The sequence below is a fragment of the Diplotaxodon limnothrissa genome, linkage group LG16, assembly GCF_057381915.1.
Source record: "Diplotaxodon limnothrissa isolate DT_005_m linkage group LG16, D_limnothrissa_male_GT1.1, whole genome shotgun sequence".
Classification (NCBI taxonomy): domain Eukaryota; kingdom Metazoa; phylum Chordata; class Actinopteri; order Cichliformes; family Cichlidae; genus Diplotaxodon; species Diplotaxodon limnothrissa.
In genome coordinates this window covers 23,882,449-23,902,325 of record NC_140611.1, presented here as the reverse complement: position 1 = coordinate 23,902,325, position 19,877 = coordinate 23,882,449, and the positions used below count along the sequence as shown (strand labels likewise).

General features: G+C 40.4%; 2 protein-coding genes across 4 annotated transcripts in view; both read left to right on the top strand.

Moving 5' to 3' along the window:
- Positions 1-4,256, top strand: part of ubr3 (ubiquitin protein ligase E3 component n-recognin 3) — a 38,930-nt gene extending 34,674 nt beyond the window's left edge. For both annotated transcript variants that reach the window (XM_085373969.1, XM_085373968.1), the window contains 6 exons: positions 168-275; positions 498-623; positions 708-887; positions 1,178-1,387; positions 1,532-1,671; positions 1,844-4,256. In XM_085373969.1, the coding sequence (XP_085230095.1) occupies positions 168-275; positions 498-623; positions 708-887; positions 1,178-1,387; positions 1,532-1,671; positions 1,844-1,961 (882 nt within the window). In that variant the 3' untranslated portion in view covers positions 1,962-4,256. The remainder of the gene's footprint in view (positions 1-167; positions 276-497; positions 624-707; positions 888-1,177; positions 1,388-1,531; positions 1,672-1,843) is intronic.
- Positions 4,257-5,157: 901 nt separating this feature from the next.
- The window catches only part of myo3b (myosin IIIB), a 62,021-nt gene continuing 47,301 nt past the window's right edge, over positions 5,158-19,877 (top strand). The window contains exons 1-9 of one of the 2 annotated variants that reach the window (XM_085374044.1): positions 5,158-5,185; positions 5,485-5,521; positions 11,101-11,284; positions 12,866-12,886; positions 13,570-13,704; positions 15,504-15,608; positions 15,889-15,988; positions 16,549-16,625; positions 17,261-17,406. In XM_085374044.1, the coding sequence (XP_085230170.1) occupies positions 5,514-5,521; positions 11,101-11,284; positions 12,866-12,886; positions 13,570-13,704; positions 15,504-15,608; positions 15,889-15,988; positions 16,549-16,625; positions 17,261-17,406 (776 nt within the window). In that variant the 5' untranslated portion in view covers positions 5,158-5,185; positions 5,485-5,513. Of the gene's footprint in view, positions 5,186-5,484; positions 5,522-10,742; positions 10,772-11,100; positions 11,285-12,865; positions 12,887-13,569; positions 13,705-15,503; positions 15,609-15,888; positions 15,989-16,548; positions 16,626-17,260; positions 17,407-19,877 lie in introns of those variants that run through there. The other variant, XM_085374043.1, reaches the window with a different exon arrangement.

Here is a 19,877-nt window from a genome sequence, read left to right as displayed (position 1 = left end):
ACACGGAGAGAGACATAATAATATCAAAACAGCAGGAAGATTTGTGTTAATGTTCACCAGTAGATGAAAGCTTATATCTGTTGATCCTCCAAGAAGTTTATGTGTCCGATTAAACGGAGAGTTTTGGCCTTTTTAATGTTTGTCTGCATTTTTATTTTCTTCCACAGAGCGCTGCAAATTCTGATAAGTCTTTTGAAGCACTGCTCAGTCATGTTATCAGTGAGCTCTCGAAGGACAAGAGTGTCTACAAGGTGAACTCTGAAGAAGCAACAATGGTGAGGCACTAAAATGACTGCTTAGAGCATGACTGCCTTCAGGATTACACTCTTTCTCCTCTCTGCCTCTTTCGTTTTCCCTTTAACAATAAATTGCCCATTACCGTGGGAGACTGTGTTTAATATCTCTACTGATCTCTCTAGGGGAGATATACATCACTGTATTATCAGCGAGCTGTAGGCTGATTATTGATCAGGTGTTACTGCTGTTTCCCTCTCCAGCTGAGCTCCAGTGTGTGGTCCCCGCAGTCTATCGAGTTCAGCCTGCAGCAGTTCTGCCTGCCCTTCCTGCGCCTCTCCTGCCTTTTGCAGCATCACCTGTATGGAGACAACCTAACCGGCTGCTTGGTATGATTCATCATAAATGTCATCCTAAATGTTAAAACTGCCTTTTCAGACTAACTGACTGCAAAGCGGTTTGGCTTCTTACAGGAGGAAGAGGAGTTTGCATCCTTGGCTGTATGTTTAGGGCTTTTACCCTCCGCCCCTCAGCCTGCCAACACCGTGCAAAGTGCCTCGTGTCTGGAGTGGCCAGTCAACACCTTTGACTTGGTGACGCAGTGGGGCGCTGAGGTCAAAGGGCTCTCTCAGATACATGCTGCCGAGTCACTGGTATGTTTATGAACTTCTCATTTTTAACAGCGTGCAGTCGAGCAAAGCAAGTAAAGGTTTCTTAAAATGACAATCAAAAAATACTCACATATTCTATAAGAAATACTTGGATTTTAATTTAACTTAATGTGCCAGATCTGATTCCTGTATTTAAAGTTTAGTTTTAGCCTTTGTTGTACCTCTCACATGTGTCTAGCTGACCACGTGTCTTGTGGCCTCCTCCTTTGGGTCAAGGTGTAATAAGGAGATAAAATCAGTTCATTGCTGGGTGTCTGTCTTCTCCTCCTCAGACCTTGCTGGTCCACGATCCTCAGTGGGCAGCGCCCCGTCTCCTGCAGCTGCCTGACAACTACAATATCATCTTCCAGTACTATCACAGAAAGGCCTGCTCTGCCTGCAAAAAGGTGCCAAAAGACCCCGCGCTCTGCCTTGTTTGCGGCGCTTTCGTCTGTCTCAAAGGCGTGTGCTGCAAGCAGCAGGGCATCTGTGAATGCGTTTTGGTGAGTTTTCCCACTATAGTTCCATTTTTATCATCTTCAAAGCATTCTCTGTGAGGCTCAGCATGCAGAATTGACATAGCTGCTTGTTGAAGTCGTCAGCTTTTAGCAAACCTTTTTTTCCCCCCCACACTTGTCACTTTGTAGCACTCCCAACATTGTGGCGCTGCGACAGGCATCTTTCTACTGATAAATGCTTCAGTCATCATCATCATCCGTGGACATCGTTTCTGTCTGTGGGGCTCTGTTTACCTTGATGCACACGGAGAGGAAGATCGGGATTTACGGTAAGACGCGTAACACCCAGTCATACTTTTTTGTTAATAGATAGCATAGAGTCTTTAGAGCAACTCTTTAAGTACACTTATAACACTTGGTGTGATTCTAGTATGAATTTAAATGTAGTTCCCCCCCTTTTTTTTCCTCACTCCTGTTTTCCCCCCTCTGGGATGTTTCCAGTCGTGGCAAGCCTCTCTACTTATGTGAGGAGCGGTATCGAGTGTTGGAGCAACAGTGGGTTTCACACACCTTTGATCACATCAACAAGCGTTGGGGGCCTCATTATAATGGACTCTAAGATCTTCCAAAGTCCACTGAAAAACCACATCCCATGATGAAGATTTTTTTTTAGTTTTGTTTTTTTAGGGATTTTTTTTCCTTCTGGCTTATGTGTCTGCCTTGATCAAAATATTTGGAAACTCTTGCTGTGATAAACACAAACATCCAGCGAGGGCTATTTCTGCTACAGCCTTGGTTTATGTGAAGTTTGGTGTACAGTCATGCCTAAAGATTTAACACGTGTGTGTGTTCAAGTGATTTATTGTGTGGTTTTTCTACAGGGAAAAACAGAATTTGGTGAGATTAAAGTAAAAAAGTAAAAAAAGAAAAAAAAGGGGGGGGGGGGATATAAAAAAAAAAGCACAAATTTGCCCACAAACCGAATTGGTTTGGGTCAGGCTTTTAAAGTCGCTCCAGTTTATTTGGTTTAAAAAAACAAAACAAAAATCAATTGCCGATTGTCCCTGCAAAGTTTGATTACTTTACCACCATTTCTGATGTAAACGCATATCCCTATTATTTATCAAAATGTGCTCTGCTGTGCTGGCATGAGTTTCAAGCTCCTGGTAAGTATAGCGATGTTACTGCAGTGTGCACTCATTGTCTGCTGACATGTGATAGGAGGCAGGACAAGTCCACCCATCAACACACTAGAGTTTATTTTGCTAACAAGCAAAGACTCTTTCTTTTATGGGTCTAGTTGCAATCCATCCTCAGGAATTTTTTTTGTTCTTTTTTGTTTTTGCTGAAATACGTTTTAGATATTTAAATAAATGCTGCTGCTCATTGTTCAAGTAATTAATTTTAACTTTGAAGAATTTGTTTTTGTTTTTTTCCTAAGGTTGTGTTTTGGGTTTACCGTAGATGGCTGGGAAATTTGACTCAAACTCAGTTTAATGGTTGAGGAGGTGTGCGGTCACCAAGTTACACCCACTACACTTTTCATAGCGTTGGCCTTTTCACACTGTTTAACTCAAAACTCCACCTTTAAGACACTCAGCTGTCTTAAGCCTCATCATCACCACCCCCATATAAACATATAAGTCTAAACATTGAGGGAAGGCAAAGAGATCTCACTGCACATCTGGTGTCCTGAGCGTCATGCAAGAGCAAAAATGCTACATGAGTTCTGTCAGTGTTCTCTCGAGGTATGAAACTCTGTGGGAGTTGTGTTGCTTCTGTGAGGAGACTGCAGTACTTGTCACTCGTCTGTCTGTGCCATCAGAAAAAGGCTTTCCCTTTACGCTTCTGATTGCCAGGTCATAAACTGCAGTACAGAACATTTATTATTATTATTATTATTATTATTATTATTATTATTAACAACTATCTGTTATACATCATGCATCATGTAGTTGTGGTTTATAGTTGCATTCCAACATTGCAAGACTATCAGACTTGAGTATCTGTTGTACACTGTGCATGACATCCTTTAAGCCACCATTATTTAAGTGTCTTAGCGATTATCATCTTTCTTTTTTTTTTTTCCTGGAAGAGAAGTTTCATCCAGCCGTGCCTGCAAGATTAAGGGGGCCTATTATGCTTATTTCCAGCTCCATGATTTTAAATGAGACTTCATTAGAGAAACTTTGCTTCTTCACAGTTCACAAGAACATAAAAAGCCCCTTATTTATTATCATTTCTTCTTCTTCTTCTTTAAAATGTCTCTTCAAACCTCTGTCAACCTAAAAGCTCACTTTCTTCTGATTGGCTGCCCTTTGCCTGGCGTCCCAAAAACCAAAACCTAGTGCTTGCAAGCTCCGCCTCCTCATCTCACGTTCAAAACTGCAGTTCGGCACAGGAGTTGGGGAAAACTGTTGTGAACTGAGCAGCTTAAAGGAATTAGTTGTTATCAGCATCCAGCACATCAATGACCCAGTTTATTTGTAAATGACAGAAAAAGAGAAAAGGCATAATAGGACCCCCTTTTTTAATGCTTACTTTCAGTGATGAGCACACAGCTGATATCCCTGATGTTTGGTTTTGAAATGCTGGGTCACATTGTGCTGCATCGCAGAATCTCTAAGGAACAAGTCGACACTTGAAAAACTTCCTCTTGAATTCATGCATGCTGCTTTTTGTGTTTTTTCCTGTCTCTCTTATTTTTGTTGTACCCACTTCGTTAATGACCGCAACCAAATAGCCAACGATGGGTGTAAATTGTAACTGAAAGCTTTTGTGTGTTTTCCTGTATGAATGGGGAGAGAATACAGTACATTACTGTAGGTGCTGACTCAAACTTTCTGAGTTTGACCAGAAAGTGTGACTTGGGACATTTAATGCAAAATGTAACATATGTGAATAAAATATAAACACAGTGATTTTGTGTCTTTTTTTCATTTTTTATGATCATTTTGAACATGACAGTAATTTCTCTGTACTGGATCTCAATCCAATATATCTCCTTTGGGATGTGGTGGGACAGGAGATTAATATTTTTCTTTCATTTATCTAATCTTGGCTTACTTCAGTCTCTTTTCACTATTGTGACTTGTAGAGGTAATGCAAATGTTATGACACGTACACCTCTGAGCCTGAACAGCAAATTCTGGAGATACTCATTCAGACTTTACTGTATTATTCCTGCTGTGAGAGGATGCTGCCATCCTTCTCTGGGGGTAGACTGGTCTGCAACAATGTTTAGCTAACATTCCCACAGGAAGATTACATTGAAAAGAAATGATATTATTTACTGTGCTGAGTGAAGAAGTGGTGACTAGTCATTGTTCAACTCATAATGAAAACTGCAGGTCTCTGGGCCATTGGTGCTCAAATCCGAGGAGGTAGAGACAGACAGATCTGGTCAGGTTTTCAACAAAGACGAGAATAGAGGTGCTGCAAAAAAAAGTTGAATATATTTTAAAATCCAGTACTCAACCATTATCATTATAAAAAAGAAAAACTACAACACAATTGCAAACAAGTAGCCGTCTGTGCTGGTTTCTCCTTGCACTGCTCCATCCAGTGCTCTGAAAAAGGTTTCACTGCCATGTGACTGAGCAGGATAATTGGTGTGAGGCCCTCTGGGTAAAGACCAATGGTCACACAAAGGCTTTGGTTGCTACCAATTAGGCCAAAAAGAAGTAAGAAAAAAAAAAAAAGAAGTAATCTGCACAGGCTGGGAGTTTTTATGAAGGACACAGCTGAGACCGTGTCACCAGTGTCAGGCTGGGAGATGCTGCTGTTACAGGCCGTCCTCCGGGGGGGCATCACTCGACATCTCCTTCTTTTCCCCCCACGCAGGTAAGTAAAACGCTGCTCTCCACAGCATGAATATACTATTCAAGGTTACATCAGGTGATACTGGTCAGCCAGTTAACCGTTTCCGGTCTGCAGGACAACATGCTCAGGTGTCCATACTGTTAATAATTAAAGTCTTTGCTGAATAAACAGGGAAATTACTTCGCATATGTTGCTATGGACGGTAAGATGGGTCTAAAGAGTTGATTCAGACAGTGTGCTTTAGGCCTTTATTAAACTCACGGAGATGGAGATTCAGCTGTGCAGTGATGCTCTGTCTTAAACAGGTTCCTGTTTTGCAGATGACAGAGATGGAAATACTGAGGCGACAATGTTGAGGTAGGTACGAGACTCCTCATCTGTAGCGCTAAAAAAAAAAAAAAAAAAAAAATGTACAGCCCTAAATCTTAAACCTAAATATCTTTAATCACTGTGTCAGTTTGGTTTTTACTTTACTCTGTGAAATACTGTAAACCAGCAATCATTCAGGGAAGAAACCGGAAGTTACATGAAAAAAAGTTAAATAGGCTACATTATGATAGTTATGCAAAAATCCCAATATATACAACACTTTTTGTGTTTTACACTTACTTTAGCTTAAAATGCTCCTTTTTCTTTTCTTTTCTCTTTGTCTCTGTTCATTACCACAGTGGGTTTAAAGCAGAACAATAAAGATGTGAAATGTACACTTCCATCTTTAGTACAGAAGCTTCATCACACTCTGAATTTCCTTCTTTTATAGGCTTTGCCAGACCTATACCACCTTCAGTTTTGTCTTTACTTGGTGAAAGACATGGTCAGGTGACTGACTCTGATGTTTAAGAGTATTCTCTTTATTGGCATTAAGAAGCATTGGGCTTCAGCAGGAAGTATAACTCCATGCATTTAAGAAGATGTCCTGCTTCTGGTCAATAAACAGCAGTGACCCAGTTCCGTTGGCAGTCAAACAGGCCCATGTTGTCACACCACCTCTGTGTTTTCAAGGGGTCTGTTTTGCCTCAGAACTGCTGTTGATTTGGTTAGATGCTGTGAAGTGGTTTTCCAAGTAAAAGATTCTGTAATCACCCTCTTTACTGCATTGTTGATTTGGCCACTTCGGAAGCTTCCTGTCTCTCTGATAGGTCAGTTTGGTATTTTTCTGCCTTATGGTAGCCTTCTTTAGCCTTCTTTACTTGGTCTGATGCCTCTTTGTGCCTCTATGTTATGAATTCTCATTCTCAACAGCTGCCGAACTTAAACAACTGGAATCAACTCCAGACTTTATATGCCAATAATGTGGAAACAGACCACACATGGCTCAAAGCTGTGTAAAAAATGAACAGACCTTATAAAAAAAAGGTTTTAAACCTGTTTCTTAAACCCCTTGAGTTAAAGTTTAAAGTGTACAATTAAATCACTTGCTGATTACATCAGGTGTTGGTGTCCATACACGACACTGTGTGAAACACTTAAAGACCTGACTTCAGGTAACACATTATTAGAGTAACACTAAAGAAAAAAGCACTGGGTCACCTACACATTACATTAACAGGAGCTGCCTGGCCATGGAAACCCCGGCCATGAAGCTCCCAGCACACAGTTTTGGTGCTGATGTTAATGCCAAATGAGGTACAGAGCTATGGACTTATCAGAGCATCGGCAGCTTTTACATGCTATCCGCCTCACTCGACTCCAGTCTGTAAACTTTACGTGGTTTGCTTGTCATGCCTAAATGTTTTCCACTTTACAGTAATACCGCTTACAATAGATCAATTGATTATCCTGAAGGGAAGAAAATTTCACAAACTGCCTGATGACTGACCAAAACAAATGTAAGAACAAAAAATTGCTTCCCTTGCGTTCAAACAGTAGCACAGCCATACTCACATCCATCACAGTGGCACAGCTGTGGTGTTTGTGATGATATGGCTGAGGTTAATTTATAATTAATTATAAATAATAAATTATAATTCATTTAAGACTGATTACTTAGATGGTGATGGTGCCTTTTTGTTATTACAGTTGATGCTTTGTGTATCCAAAGATGTCAATCAGGGATCATTAATCATGCAGGTGCACCGCTAAGATTAAAGATGTTAATGTTTAAAATAAATGCATTTGTGTCTGCTTGTGTGAGGCTTTGGCCTTCCAGGGTGAGAACAAGGGCGAAATGCTTCAGGCCTGACTCATAGCTAGTGGAGGTTTACCGTAAAGCCTCTTCATATCCCCTTAAAAGGGATTATTGGTTTTTTCCCCTCTCCATAGACTTACCAAAGGGGTTTACCCAGCGGACTTCCCATAAGGCTCTGCCACAGAGGGTGGAATTGTGCGAGTTTGATGGAAGCAGAAAATTAGATTACTGCCTTTCACTCTGTACTGTTTCTGGTGACAAAGATGTGCTGCAGCCGGTCACGTCATGTGCAGCTGTTACCGCCTCAGACCTACACTTAGCATTATGTAGATGCACAGAAAATGTGCCCGATGAGCAAAGGCAGAGCAGGGTAGTTTTTCCAAATATAATCACCGTGTTACTATGCACATATTCCTGTTTTGTAACTGAAAATACCATGTACCACTGTGTATCAGACACAGCATCCCTTTTTTAGCTGTGCTGACAAGAATGGTAAACAAAGGGTAACCTGAGCACTGCAATCGAAGAGCAGCGGTGTCCTGTTCTTAAGCGCTATTTCACTGTATCTCCTGCCCATTTAAAGAAATTCTCGTTGCCTTCTTGCAGTAAAAAAGAGCTCGAACAAGTCTTTATTGATCAGATTTGGTTCTCATTTATGTATTTACATTGTTTATTTATTAAGTAGGCACCGAGCGGTTTAACACAGTTCCAGTACAGAGCATAAAACTGATGCTGAGCTGAAAAGAGACATTTTATAGCTGATGCTATTTTTAACCTTAGTTGGCTTCCACAAATACATTGTATAATTTAAATGCTTTAATGGTCACTATTATGCCGATAATCACTTAGCAAACATGTCAAGTGGAATGCAAGAAAAAAAAAATCAATAAATTGATCTTGTTCTCTTTCAGCATCTGTTTTTTTTTTCTTCTCTTTGAGCAAAGTTTTATAGCATCTGTCTATTTTGTGATCCCTCGTCATAGATTGTACCTGTCTACAAATTATAGTCAGAAAAGTTTTATTCAAGAAATATAATACCAGTAATTGTGTAGGAGATTAAATGAAGGCATGGTTGTTTGGAGCGGCTGTTTCAGCTCCAAGTACACGCGTGGAGAGAACCTTTTGTGTCTAAAAATGTTTTTAATTTGCACAAAAAACTGAAGAAACATGCTCTCTATGTTTTTAATTAGTTTGTTAAAAAATTACAGTCATATTGTGTTTTTCCCCCCCTTATTTGCTACTGCTGTAGTGATTAATCAAAATGTGACAAATGCCCATATTTGGGAAAACGTTCAAAATGAGGAACGGTATAAAAATGTTAGAAACTTCTACGTAGTTGGTGCAAGTGTCGGCTTGTGTTGGGGCACTTTCCAGCTCCTGGAATATGTAGCATTGTGGTTTTTCAGGTGAAACTGATTATTATTAGTATAAAGTACTGATCCAGGCACATTTTAAATGCTTAAACTTAGACTAAAAAGCTGAAATACTTACATATTTGTAGTCTTATATACTTATAGCCTGGGAGGGTTCTTTTGTCTCTGGAGGCTCTGGATATCTTTGTCATATTGCTTTAAGGTTTATAAGGCTGTAGAGCATCAGAAGCTGTCTGAACGAGTGAAGCAGCAGCAGCTCGGTGTGTAAAGGACATTATGAGCTGAGTGAAGATAGGCAGAAACCATGTGACTTAGAAACTGTCACGGACTTCCTGGTTACTGGGCTGCAACAGGGGATGCTTCATATCAGCCACCATTATGAGTGGCTACATCTGCCACCTGAATATTTAACAGCACTGTGCATCAGGTTGCAGATTACTAGTGAATTATTAATCCCTATAGATTGGCATGAACTAGCCTGGAGTGTTTTGTGGTGAGGCAGTGGCAAGCACGTTCACAGTAGCAGGTATGTCTCACTTACAGCTTTATCATCTGCACTTTATTAATTTTAAATGAGTTATGAATAGATTTAAGCGAGTGAGCTAACATGTGGTATGTTTTTGATGGATTCTTTTCAAAAGGTAGGTTTTGGGGAGGGTTTGTTGCTCAAATTGGGTGAGATCAAAGTTCTTGTGCTTCTTGTAAAGTTCTAAAAATCTAATATTTACACATTAATCACTAAATTAATTGTACATTTAACAATAATCTGCATACAGGCTAGTTGGAGGAAAACGTTGCAGATATCTCAGAGAAAAGCTACTGTAGAGAAATATGAGCTGTCTGTTATAGAAAAAAATAGAAGGTGTGGTGGCAACAAGTGGCAGGTGATGTTACAGTACTTACAGAACTTGCAGTAGACATCCTTAAAGAAAAAATATATTATTAAATCTCTATTATTAAAACTGAATGACTGTAATTAGTCTTTACTGCTACTTATGTAAATTCCAACAGTGTGTGCTCCACTTATGTGGGCAAACTAACTTTCTATGTGATGAGATAAAAACATTACAGCTCATGGGGGGAAAACTCTCCACTTTGATGGTTTTGCAAAGAGATGTTGATTGATGGGTAAGACAACATATTTGTTTATAAATAGTAATATATAAGTGATCTGGTATATTTGTATTTAAATGTGTGATGTGAAAAAACTCATAATTACAGCAGGCACTTTGGCTTTTTCTGCGATCACATGCAGCTCCTTGAAGGACACTCTGAAGGGTGTCACTCTGTGCTGCATGTCTGTGCGTCTCTGCAGAATCGTGGTATATCCATCTAATATCAGTTAGCATGCCATTGCTCACGGTGCATGCACAACATTTCATAAATCTGTCCTCATGTGTGAGTTGCTGCGCCCCTGAGGGTTAAACATCATTCACTGTTTTTCCCATCAGTATGCGAACTTCCCCAGCCTTTCTCAGGGTCATACAACCTCCGTGATGCATAACACATTTATGACAAAAGGAGCATTCGTGGGATTGCACACAAACATCCCTCTCCATCACGCTTATCTGGATTATGTGTCGTTTTGTAAAAATAAGATTCATGCATCCCGACGTGGCTGTATCACTTGCTGATCCATCATGTTATTTGTTCTCAGCTGTTTTGACACTTAATCCTTTGCATCATTGGCCATATATGTTGTATTTTGCCACAGAAGCATCACATGTTGACTACAAGGATGATTTACATTGGTGTTTTCCATTCCCGTTGGTCATTAGTGCTGAAGACGTGCAAACGCTTTATAGTTTTATACAACAGTTTATTTGGAGGTGTGGCAATGCTTCAGTGTTCACTCAGGACAGCGCTTCTCAAGATAATCTCTGACCAATCCGATTGATCTTTAGAAGATTGCACTTCTTAGTGTGCAGTGACAAGGTCCCTGTGGAGAGGGCTAATTCAGTAGCTGTGGGAAATGCCACTTGTTGCCTGTCCTCCCATGGAGGCCATTCCTGTTGCTACTGGTGTTGTTATATTATGATCGCCAGAGAGTCTTTGGTTGTAATTCTTCTCAGCCCAGATGAGTCAGGAGAAAATAACACTTGCCATGTAAGTAGAGTGTTGTCCTCTCCATCCATATCTGTGGACTTATTTTGCTTTGATTTGTCCAGGTCGATGCAGTCATTGGTTTTAGCTGAACAAAAATGCCTCAGGGAATAAATGTACTCTGTGTGCTTTACCTGCACAGTTTATAGGTTTTAATTACTTGCTGCTCTGTCACGGTAAGGTTCAACTGTTATTCACAACAAGCATCCTTTCTGCAAGATGAAGTAGTGAAGGTTTTAAGGGAATTAACATTTCCATTTGTTTCTGTAAACTTTGCAAATTATTCAAGATTTATTTTTTTAAATCTTGGTATGACTGTTTTTATTGTCCAGGAGATCACTATATGGACTGTACCCCTACAAGTCCAGCATGCTTGGACTGGAGACTCTGGGCGATCCATCAGGTGACTGGGATATAGTGGAAACCATTGGCAAAGGAACTTATGGAAAAGTCTACAGAGTGACCAACAAAAAAGATGGGAGTCAGGCAGCAGTGAAAGTGCTGGACCCGATTAATGTAAGTCTGATTAAAGTGTGTTTACTGCTGGACCCGGCTTCTTGTTGACTGTTTTCAATCTCACAGAACTGGTTAGGGTTTAGATGCAGTATCTGTTCAGGCTATTTTTGCAGAATAGTAATGATGTGTATGTATGATGTCAGAAAGTTTGAGGTGTATGAGTTTATGCTGATGCTGTTTGGCAGCGAAGTAATGGCGATCTTAAGGTGTTTTGTTGTGGGAGTAGATCTAGCTCTGGATGAGCACCCATTAGCTCAGTGGTTCCCAGCTTATTTGGTTTATAGCACCCTGAAATGACACTATTTGATTTAACCAAGACAGCAGGCAGAAAGAACAAATGAATGTTTCCAAATGCAGAAGAAATCTGTTGAACAACTCCTCACCTGACTGCCATGACCTTTGTAATTATGCGATTATGAGAGGAATATGCTTTGTAGATTTGAGCTTTTGCTGTTTACCCTTCCTGGTGCTACCCCCAAGCGATTTGTGTTTCCTCTTGGTCTTGAACCAGGGATCATTTGCATGTTAGGTGAATGTGTAAACCACTACCTACACATGCAGTTAAGACCATGGAAAATTCAAATACCTGAATTTCACTAAACTTGGTGCACAGACTTCTTGGATATGAAGATAACATATAAACTGCACAGCAGTTATTCGTCAGATAATTGCATTTCAATAAGAGAGAGATCATTTGGAAAAATAAATTATTTATTCAAAGACAGAATTTGAATAAAAGCTATTTGGTGATCAGACTCAGATGAACCATTCCAGCAGAGCGGACACCCATCAGTGATAGAAACTGAAGATGAAGATGACAGGTTAGATGGGGCTCCGAGAGACTGGGGTAAAAAAATAATTATAGTTGAGGTCTAACCGACCACCTGTTTAGATACCCACATGTTGCTCAAAGGAACCACACGTGACTTTAAGTCTTAATACAAGTAAAGCATCTGAGTTATAGAAGAATGTATCCCCATGGAGTTGTCACAAAAGGGAGAATTGGAGACAAATCCTTTTTCTTTTTGAAATGTCACTGTCAGCCTCCTAGATTCACTTGCATGGCAGTGGACCGTGCTGTTAATTGAATCTGAGGGCTTTGACCCACATGTTGGGAACCACTGATTTAGATTAGGGCATGCTAATGTAACGTGTAAATACAGCCAGTTCTGCCAGGTGTTATCTCATAGCTAAACAAAAGCATAACTAAACCTGCCTAAAACTCCTAAGAGGTTTAATTACTCTGCAAATCCATTTTTAAACACTTTATTTAGTTGAACCTGCACCTTTTTTATTATTTGTTACCTTCTATGGCCTTTTTTGGCTCTTTGTACATCACTCACAAGCCTATCCTGTAGAAGTAAAACTTAGCTTAAAGATGTAATTTAACTGCTGGCTTTATGCACATTAAACCTCCAGGTTTTCCCGATGAATGATATAATATCTGACATTTCATGTATGGCTCACTGTAACCTTTTATTATATAGTGTTGGTGAGGAGGTTTCTACCTTGCAGGACCTCATAATACTGCGACAGAAAACTAAAACCACTGTGTTTTTCTTTGTAACCAACTTGTCTCAGCATTCGAGCCATTCAAACAGAGTAAGTTGCCGGTACTTTTCCCCCTCTCCATCTTGATGCAGTCGTACTTGCACTTGCTCCTGTGATATATATCAATGTCTCCCCTTTTCATTTATTTCCTGTCGTGCTAAATTTAACGTGCTCTTACCAGAAACTGTAGCTCCTGCATCGCCTGTATCCTCTCTGTATAACCGTCCATTTGTTTGCGTGATAAGGATACTGTAGACTCTGAATTGGCAGCATATTGTGGGAGTGTGACTCGGTCTGAGGCGAGCCTGTGATTGTGTCAGTGGAACAATCCCCATCCTGGCAGCGCTATCCACCATGATGCGCCCCTGATGGCCATGAAGATGAAGCTGCCTCCTCTCCCATCCCTCTCCCTGATTAGACTGCTGACACTATCACTCAGACATCCAGGAAGAGAAATTCTGCCTCTCTGACTGTTGATCTTCCCTCCCACTGAGATTTACTTTGATAGAAAAGTGCTTCCAGAAATAGTTCAGCACAGCGGCCCATCCCTTCCTTATTTACTGAGTTTATAACCCCAATTTTAGGTTTCTTATTATAGTAGCCTAGTTCACTAAAAATGAAACGCAGCCTGAAATATTGAAGCACAAATACACCTTTTATAACACATCACAGTGTTGGTTTATCTCTTTCCTTGCTGTACTTAAACACTGCTTGTTTGCTGATGCTGTTTAAAGGATGTGGATGAGGAGATTGAGGCAGAATACAACATACTGAGGTCCCTGCCCAACCATCCTAACGTGGTGAAGTTTTATGGCATGTTTCATAAGTCCGACAAATTAACTGGCGGACAGCTCTGGCTGATACTGGAGGTGAGCACTTTATTATGTATATTTGTATAACACGTGTTACACTTTTCATACTTTATGAAGGGCTTATTGTCAGTTCTCATTAATGCAACTGTGGTTGGGAAAATTATTGCGACCATGTTCTATAAACTGGCAATCTGAAGAAACTGAAGACAGGGACCAGGTCTGCCACAGCACACAGTTAGTTGCTGTCTTCAAAGTGACGTTGGTGTTTCAAGACAGCCATTAAAACAGTCACTCTGTCAGTCTGTTATCAGTATGTGATCTCATTGGCCCTGACAGGCTAAGATTAAATGTAATGTGTTGGCACTTATTTAGAAACTGGCTGACTGCAGTCTTTCTGAGTCAGACTGCGATTGTTAGGAAATAGGTTGCCTCCCGTCGAGCAACTTGTGCAATCGCTTTGTGATCAACAGCTAGTCTCCTTGCAGTCTGTTGCTTATAGCAAACAAATTCAGTGCAATCACCAAATTTTTCATAGTTGCAAGGAGGTTGCTGTCTAGTTTTTACTCTAGTGTGATTGAGCCATAAGAGTTAGATCCTTATGTTTGTAGGTTAAATATGAATCTACACCATAGCCAGTTAGCTTAGCATAACAAAAGAAACAGCTAGCCTGGCTCTGTCTGAAGCTGTCTAAATCTGGCTCTCAGCCCCTTTAAAACTCGGTAAAGATGATATTCTGTCACTATCATTTAAATCCCTGCAAACAACAGTGTAGAAAGAAACAACACATTTTGGTTTTATTACCAGGTTTATACCACTTGGAAGCTTTTGCTAATGCTTTATGTCTGCTTTGGCTCAGTGGGAAATGGGCCATTTGTGTGTCAGGTGTACTCTTCAGTTCGGCCATAATAATGGTGGATAAAGCTGTCATTTACCTCAAAGACCACCCATGTCTCTGACAGTCAACAAAACGGCAGAAAGGAAGAAGCGTGCTAGTCAATAATAGCATTACAAGTTTCAGAAACAAAGAAATTGAGAGAAAAACACGTTATTAGGCCTGAGGGATACACAGTGTGAGGTTGGTGGGAAATGCCAGGGTTATTCCAAGCTTCAAATTAACCATGCGTGTATGCACAGTTAGTGCAATGATTGTGATACCAAACAATCTGTTACCTGGAGTGTCTTTTTCCTGTATTTCGTCACAATTTCATAATCAAATGGCTCAAGTAAATAAAACCCCTATTTAAAAAATGAAGTTTAAAACTCTTAAATCCTTTTTCACATAGACCGGTGACAAATTAAAGGAAAAACATTAATCCACTGTGGCTCACAGTCTGAGAAACCTGGGAATTAGTTATGCCAGCAGAGACATTTTGCTGGGATAGCTTTTGCCTTTAGTCAGAAGGTCAGTGCAAATCAATATAAAGTGTTCTGAGTTATCAGCTTTACAGCTTTTCAGGATCAGGATCACAGTGACTGGTTTGATTAGAAGTCACCAGTTCTTAACCTGTTTGAATGCTCTGAGACGTTTTGGAGTGATGTGTTAGGTTAGCTGATTCACAGACATGAAGAATCTTTGCATATTGAAGCTGCTCTCTGACCAAGTACTGACCAAACACAATAACACCATACTGAGACACTTTATGTTGGTTTACCCTTTAATTTGTCGCTCTTCTGTATATAAGAAAGCATTGATCTGGGTCTCAGTTAGCCAGGAAACACCACCTACACGAATATCAATGCTATTGTGCTGCTCTGCTTTCTCTAACTTGTGTGTGTGGGCTAGCTCTTTCCATGAATCATAATCTGGAGTGGTGAGTGATGGACGAGTCACTGGAGTTTCTCTGTCTCCCTCCCAGCTGTGCAACGGCGGCTCTGTCACAGAACTCATCAAAGGCCTGCTGATGCGTGGCCAGCGTCTGCAGGAGCCTGTTATCGCATACATCTTATGCAGTGCCCTCTTGGTAAGATGGCCCTCTGCAAAGCTGCAAATGCAGGGGGAGGAGGTGGGACACCAACATGCAGAGAGCTGGCTGAGGATTTATTTTCAGCTGGGGAAGTGTGACAAGCAGTTATGAATGTCTCTCCTTACGAACAGCTGTGGGAGTTCTTTTATGTAGTTTGTACAGCTCAACTTTTAATGCATCATATGCAGATTTTTTTTTTTTTTTACGCAAATGACTAATTGTGTGTCGTGATTCATGCTCAGCAGCACCTTGCATTATCTGTCCTCTAATTTAAAAGGGTCTCCAGCATTTGCACAACAACCGGATTATCCATCGTGACGTCAAAGGCAACAACATCCTCCTGACAACTGAGGGAGGAGTCAAACTGGTTGACTTTGGTAATGATCTTTGAAAGAGGCAATTTAGCCGCTCCAATCTTTTCTCTGAAGTGCGCTGTTATAGATAAATGACTCTTTTTTTTTGTGAGTGATCTTTTGGAAGTGTCAGCAACATTGTTTGTGAAGGCAAACACAAGCGCAGGATAAATCATTTAACCCACACTTTAGTCCCATGCTCACCATAACGTCTTTTAATTCATGGACCGTAGCCTTAGCCCGAAGCTATTATTGCTCATTTAAATTGCATTATTTGATCCTTTGCATATTAAAAGAAAGCTGCTATGGCAAATGACTTTGAGTCACCCCCAGGCATGTTTATGTCCCCTGTGTCATGGAGATGAAGTGGACGCACGCTGATAAAAATCTGTCCTACATAATTTGAAATGATTATAGCCCATTATTATTGCTGCTTGGCAGGTTGCCACACTAAATTATATGCCAGGATTTATTGATTAGTTCAAACATTTACTGTCTGCTGTAATTTATCCCAAGAAATATTCACGCTAATGAAGTAAGATCGAATTTTGCGATTCTTTTTCCATTTCCATTTTTTTTGGTAGGTGTTTCAGCTCAACTGACGAGCGCACGACTGCGGAGGAACACGTCAGTCGGGACACCGTTTTGGATGGCTCCTGAGGTCAGAGTCTAAGGGCTGCACACGCATGTTCATGTCTGGTAATGCAGCAGTAAAACATGCACACGTGTTTTAGTGGCTAATGGATTCTTTTTATATACATGTACAGTGTGATGTAGCTGTTAAACAGAGCGCCTCAGTTATTTCCGTGTGACTCTCCCTCCCATGTGTCATTGTGTATTCCTCTCCACGGGTGCAGCTCTTGAGGTCGCCTCAAGGTTAATAGCTGGGAGTCTGTGGCCCCTCGGCTTACTCTTTTGGCAGAAATGAGGTGCGGTGATTGAGCTGGTAGGGAGGGACCTCGGGGGCAATTAGAATAAACTCAGCTGTAAAATGTAGTGCCAGTTATAATTATTGACTGTGGCAAAGAGAAGCTCGTACCCGGAGCTACTGCACTGACCTGCCTTTCAGTGCTTGTTTTTAAATGGGCTGTGAATGAGCTTGGCTGACTGTTTTTGGCATTAAGAGGATTTTTTCAGGTTCACAATGCTTTTTTTTTTTTTTTTTTTAAAGTAATTTTGTTTGAATCATTAATCTGAATTTAATACCCTAAAAATCAAACAAAATTAATCTCACCCCTCTTAAACGGACTTTCCACTCGGTGACTGTCTAAAATGGACCCTGTGAATTGTTTCCAGGTCATAGCCTGTGAACAGCAGTACGACTACTCCTATGATGCCCGCTGCGATGTGTGGTCTCTCGGCATCACAGCCATCGAGCTGGCAGACGGAGATCCCCCTCTGGCTGAGATGCATCCAGTAAAAGCCCTTTTCAAGATCCCACGGTGAGTCCAGTAGAGGGCGCTCCTGCCACACAGCTGGAGGCAGCTGCCACAGGGACATAAAAAAACCCCTTTCCTTACTGTCAGGAGGAAAATTCTGAACTGAAATTTATGATCAAATGGATAAAAGGTAAAAATCACTGCGGCTTCTCTGACAACTGATTTTGTGCTGAATTTAGAAAATAAAAAGCTGAATCGGTAGGCTCTGCTTCACTCTCCCAGTTGCCGCTGCATTTTCGTCTTTGCTATCTGAAAGGACGCATCTGCTGAATAATCAGTGTTTAAAATCTCCATCATCAGAAACGTAGAAGTGTTTGGCCTTAAAATTAATGCAGTGATTGAATCTGTAAAAATATTCACTGCTGGAAACCGTGTGTGTCTGATGATCATCTGAGAGCTTAGTGGCTACACGCAGTTGACCTTTTGTTATCAGTACAATCGCGCAATTATCTCTCAGTTAGGTAGAGATATGCCCCTTCTGATTGCAATTTGCATTGGTGATTAGCTCCATTCACATTGAGATGAGGCTGTCACCTCCTCCCAGTCACAATATTATCTCCTCCCTGCCAAGACTCGGGAGCAGGCCTTGTGTAGCAGGAATTATGGGAGCTAACGCAGCATTTCATCAGCACCAAATTTTAACCAGAATGTAAAATAATTATACGAGAAATTACAGCTGATGGCAGAGCGCATGGGTGAAGATTTTGTCAGGCTTTGACTCTGTAACACATTTGTAACTCTTTTTCTCGCTTCGGGATCGAGTTTGGAGGATTCATCATTCATGTCTTTATGTTTTGCACGGAAATAAATGCAATTATTTATTGAAATGTGCAAAAAATAAGTAAGGCAAAAACAGAGTTTGTACAATTCCAAGTTTGATTGTCAACACTTGGTATGATTGCATTTTCTTAGAGCAGTCTTCAGGAATAGTTTTCCAGGCTTCTTGAATGATATTCAAAGCTCTTCTTTGGATGTCAGCTGCCTTTTGCTTCAATAATGTTGAGGTTTGGGCTCTGAGGAGGCCAATCCATGACTGATAGTGTCCCACTGTGTGCTTTTCTATTAATGTTTGCTTCTACTGCACTGGCAGTGTGTTTGGGATCATTGTCAGGCTGAAAAATAAATCCGTTGCAAATCATAAACCAGTCTCCGTGATGTTTTACAGACGGCTGTAGACACTCACTGTTGTACCTCTCACCTATACATACATATATATACATATAGATGAGAATTTGAGACAGAAATGTCAAATTCTTCCCTATTTTTTAAAGACACGACTTTCAGATGCTGTTCATCTGCTGTAGATGTTTTTTAGGCCTGCCATTTCGTCTTTTATCCCTCAGTTTCCTAATATTTGTAAGGACACACTGCACAACATGCTGTTATACATTTTAGGATAATGTCTCTTTGGGAATCACCTCGATAGTGCAAAAACTTTATTTTGGGCCTGTCAAACTGTGCCATCTTTGGCATATTTTGTCAATTCAGCTAAAGACATGGAAACAAAATATGTGTTTTTGTGACAGGCTGCTGGTAAAGGGCCTAAAGATGCACTTTAAAATGTTATGTGTAGATGCGACACTGGTTCATCCCTTGAGTTAAGCGCCTTTCAGATGCATGTATGATTCAGAGGTCAGTGTTAAGTAGCTTAGCAAAAGAAATCCCAAAAGTCCTCTAAAAAATGATGAGGTACCACAACTGAACTGGACTGAAAATGAATATAAAAGCACCCAGTGTCCAAAGAAACGTTTTAAAGACCTTCACAAAGCCGGGACTGTTAGTCAAGACCACAAAAATTAAAAGAAAGTCTGGCTTCTTGGAGGCAAAATATAAAGAAACAAGTTGCAGTCATACTTCCCTATTAATCACCAGCCATAATATTAGACATTTCCATTTCACCAGACAGTTTTCAATCATTCCTTGAGGTTTCTTTGACCTTTCGCCCTTTATGAATAACTCTGATGATGATAGAATTGGAAACAAATACTTCAGTGACATTTCGTCATCTTTTTTCCAATCAAAATGTGTATTTTAGCTTTTTAGTGTAAAACGGGACCTTAAAGGTTTAGAAGTTGTTATAAATCACCATGAATGTGTCGAACCATGAAATGATTCTGTTAACATGTCATTTATCTTAAATATGTTTTCCCCCATTGCTGCAGCGGCGCAGGCAAAATCATGAGAAAAACCTTTTATGACTTTGTGAATAAGGAGATGAGTTTCACCTTTGGGTCTTCGGTGGCAGTGAGAGTGATTCATGAGGAAATCCAAGAGATTCATCGTCACAGGTTTCGATCAATCCACAAATTTTTTTTCCTTCTCAATTTAATACATCACAAACTATTACTAGAGGAGCCTCTACCTGGAGTATTGTCCTTGAGTGGTGCATGTTTTATGAAACCTGTGTAAGCGCTAAAACATGTAATGAGCATTTTCATCTCTCTGGTATTTTACAGTTGCACGTAGTAATGTGT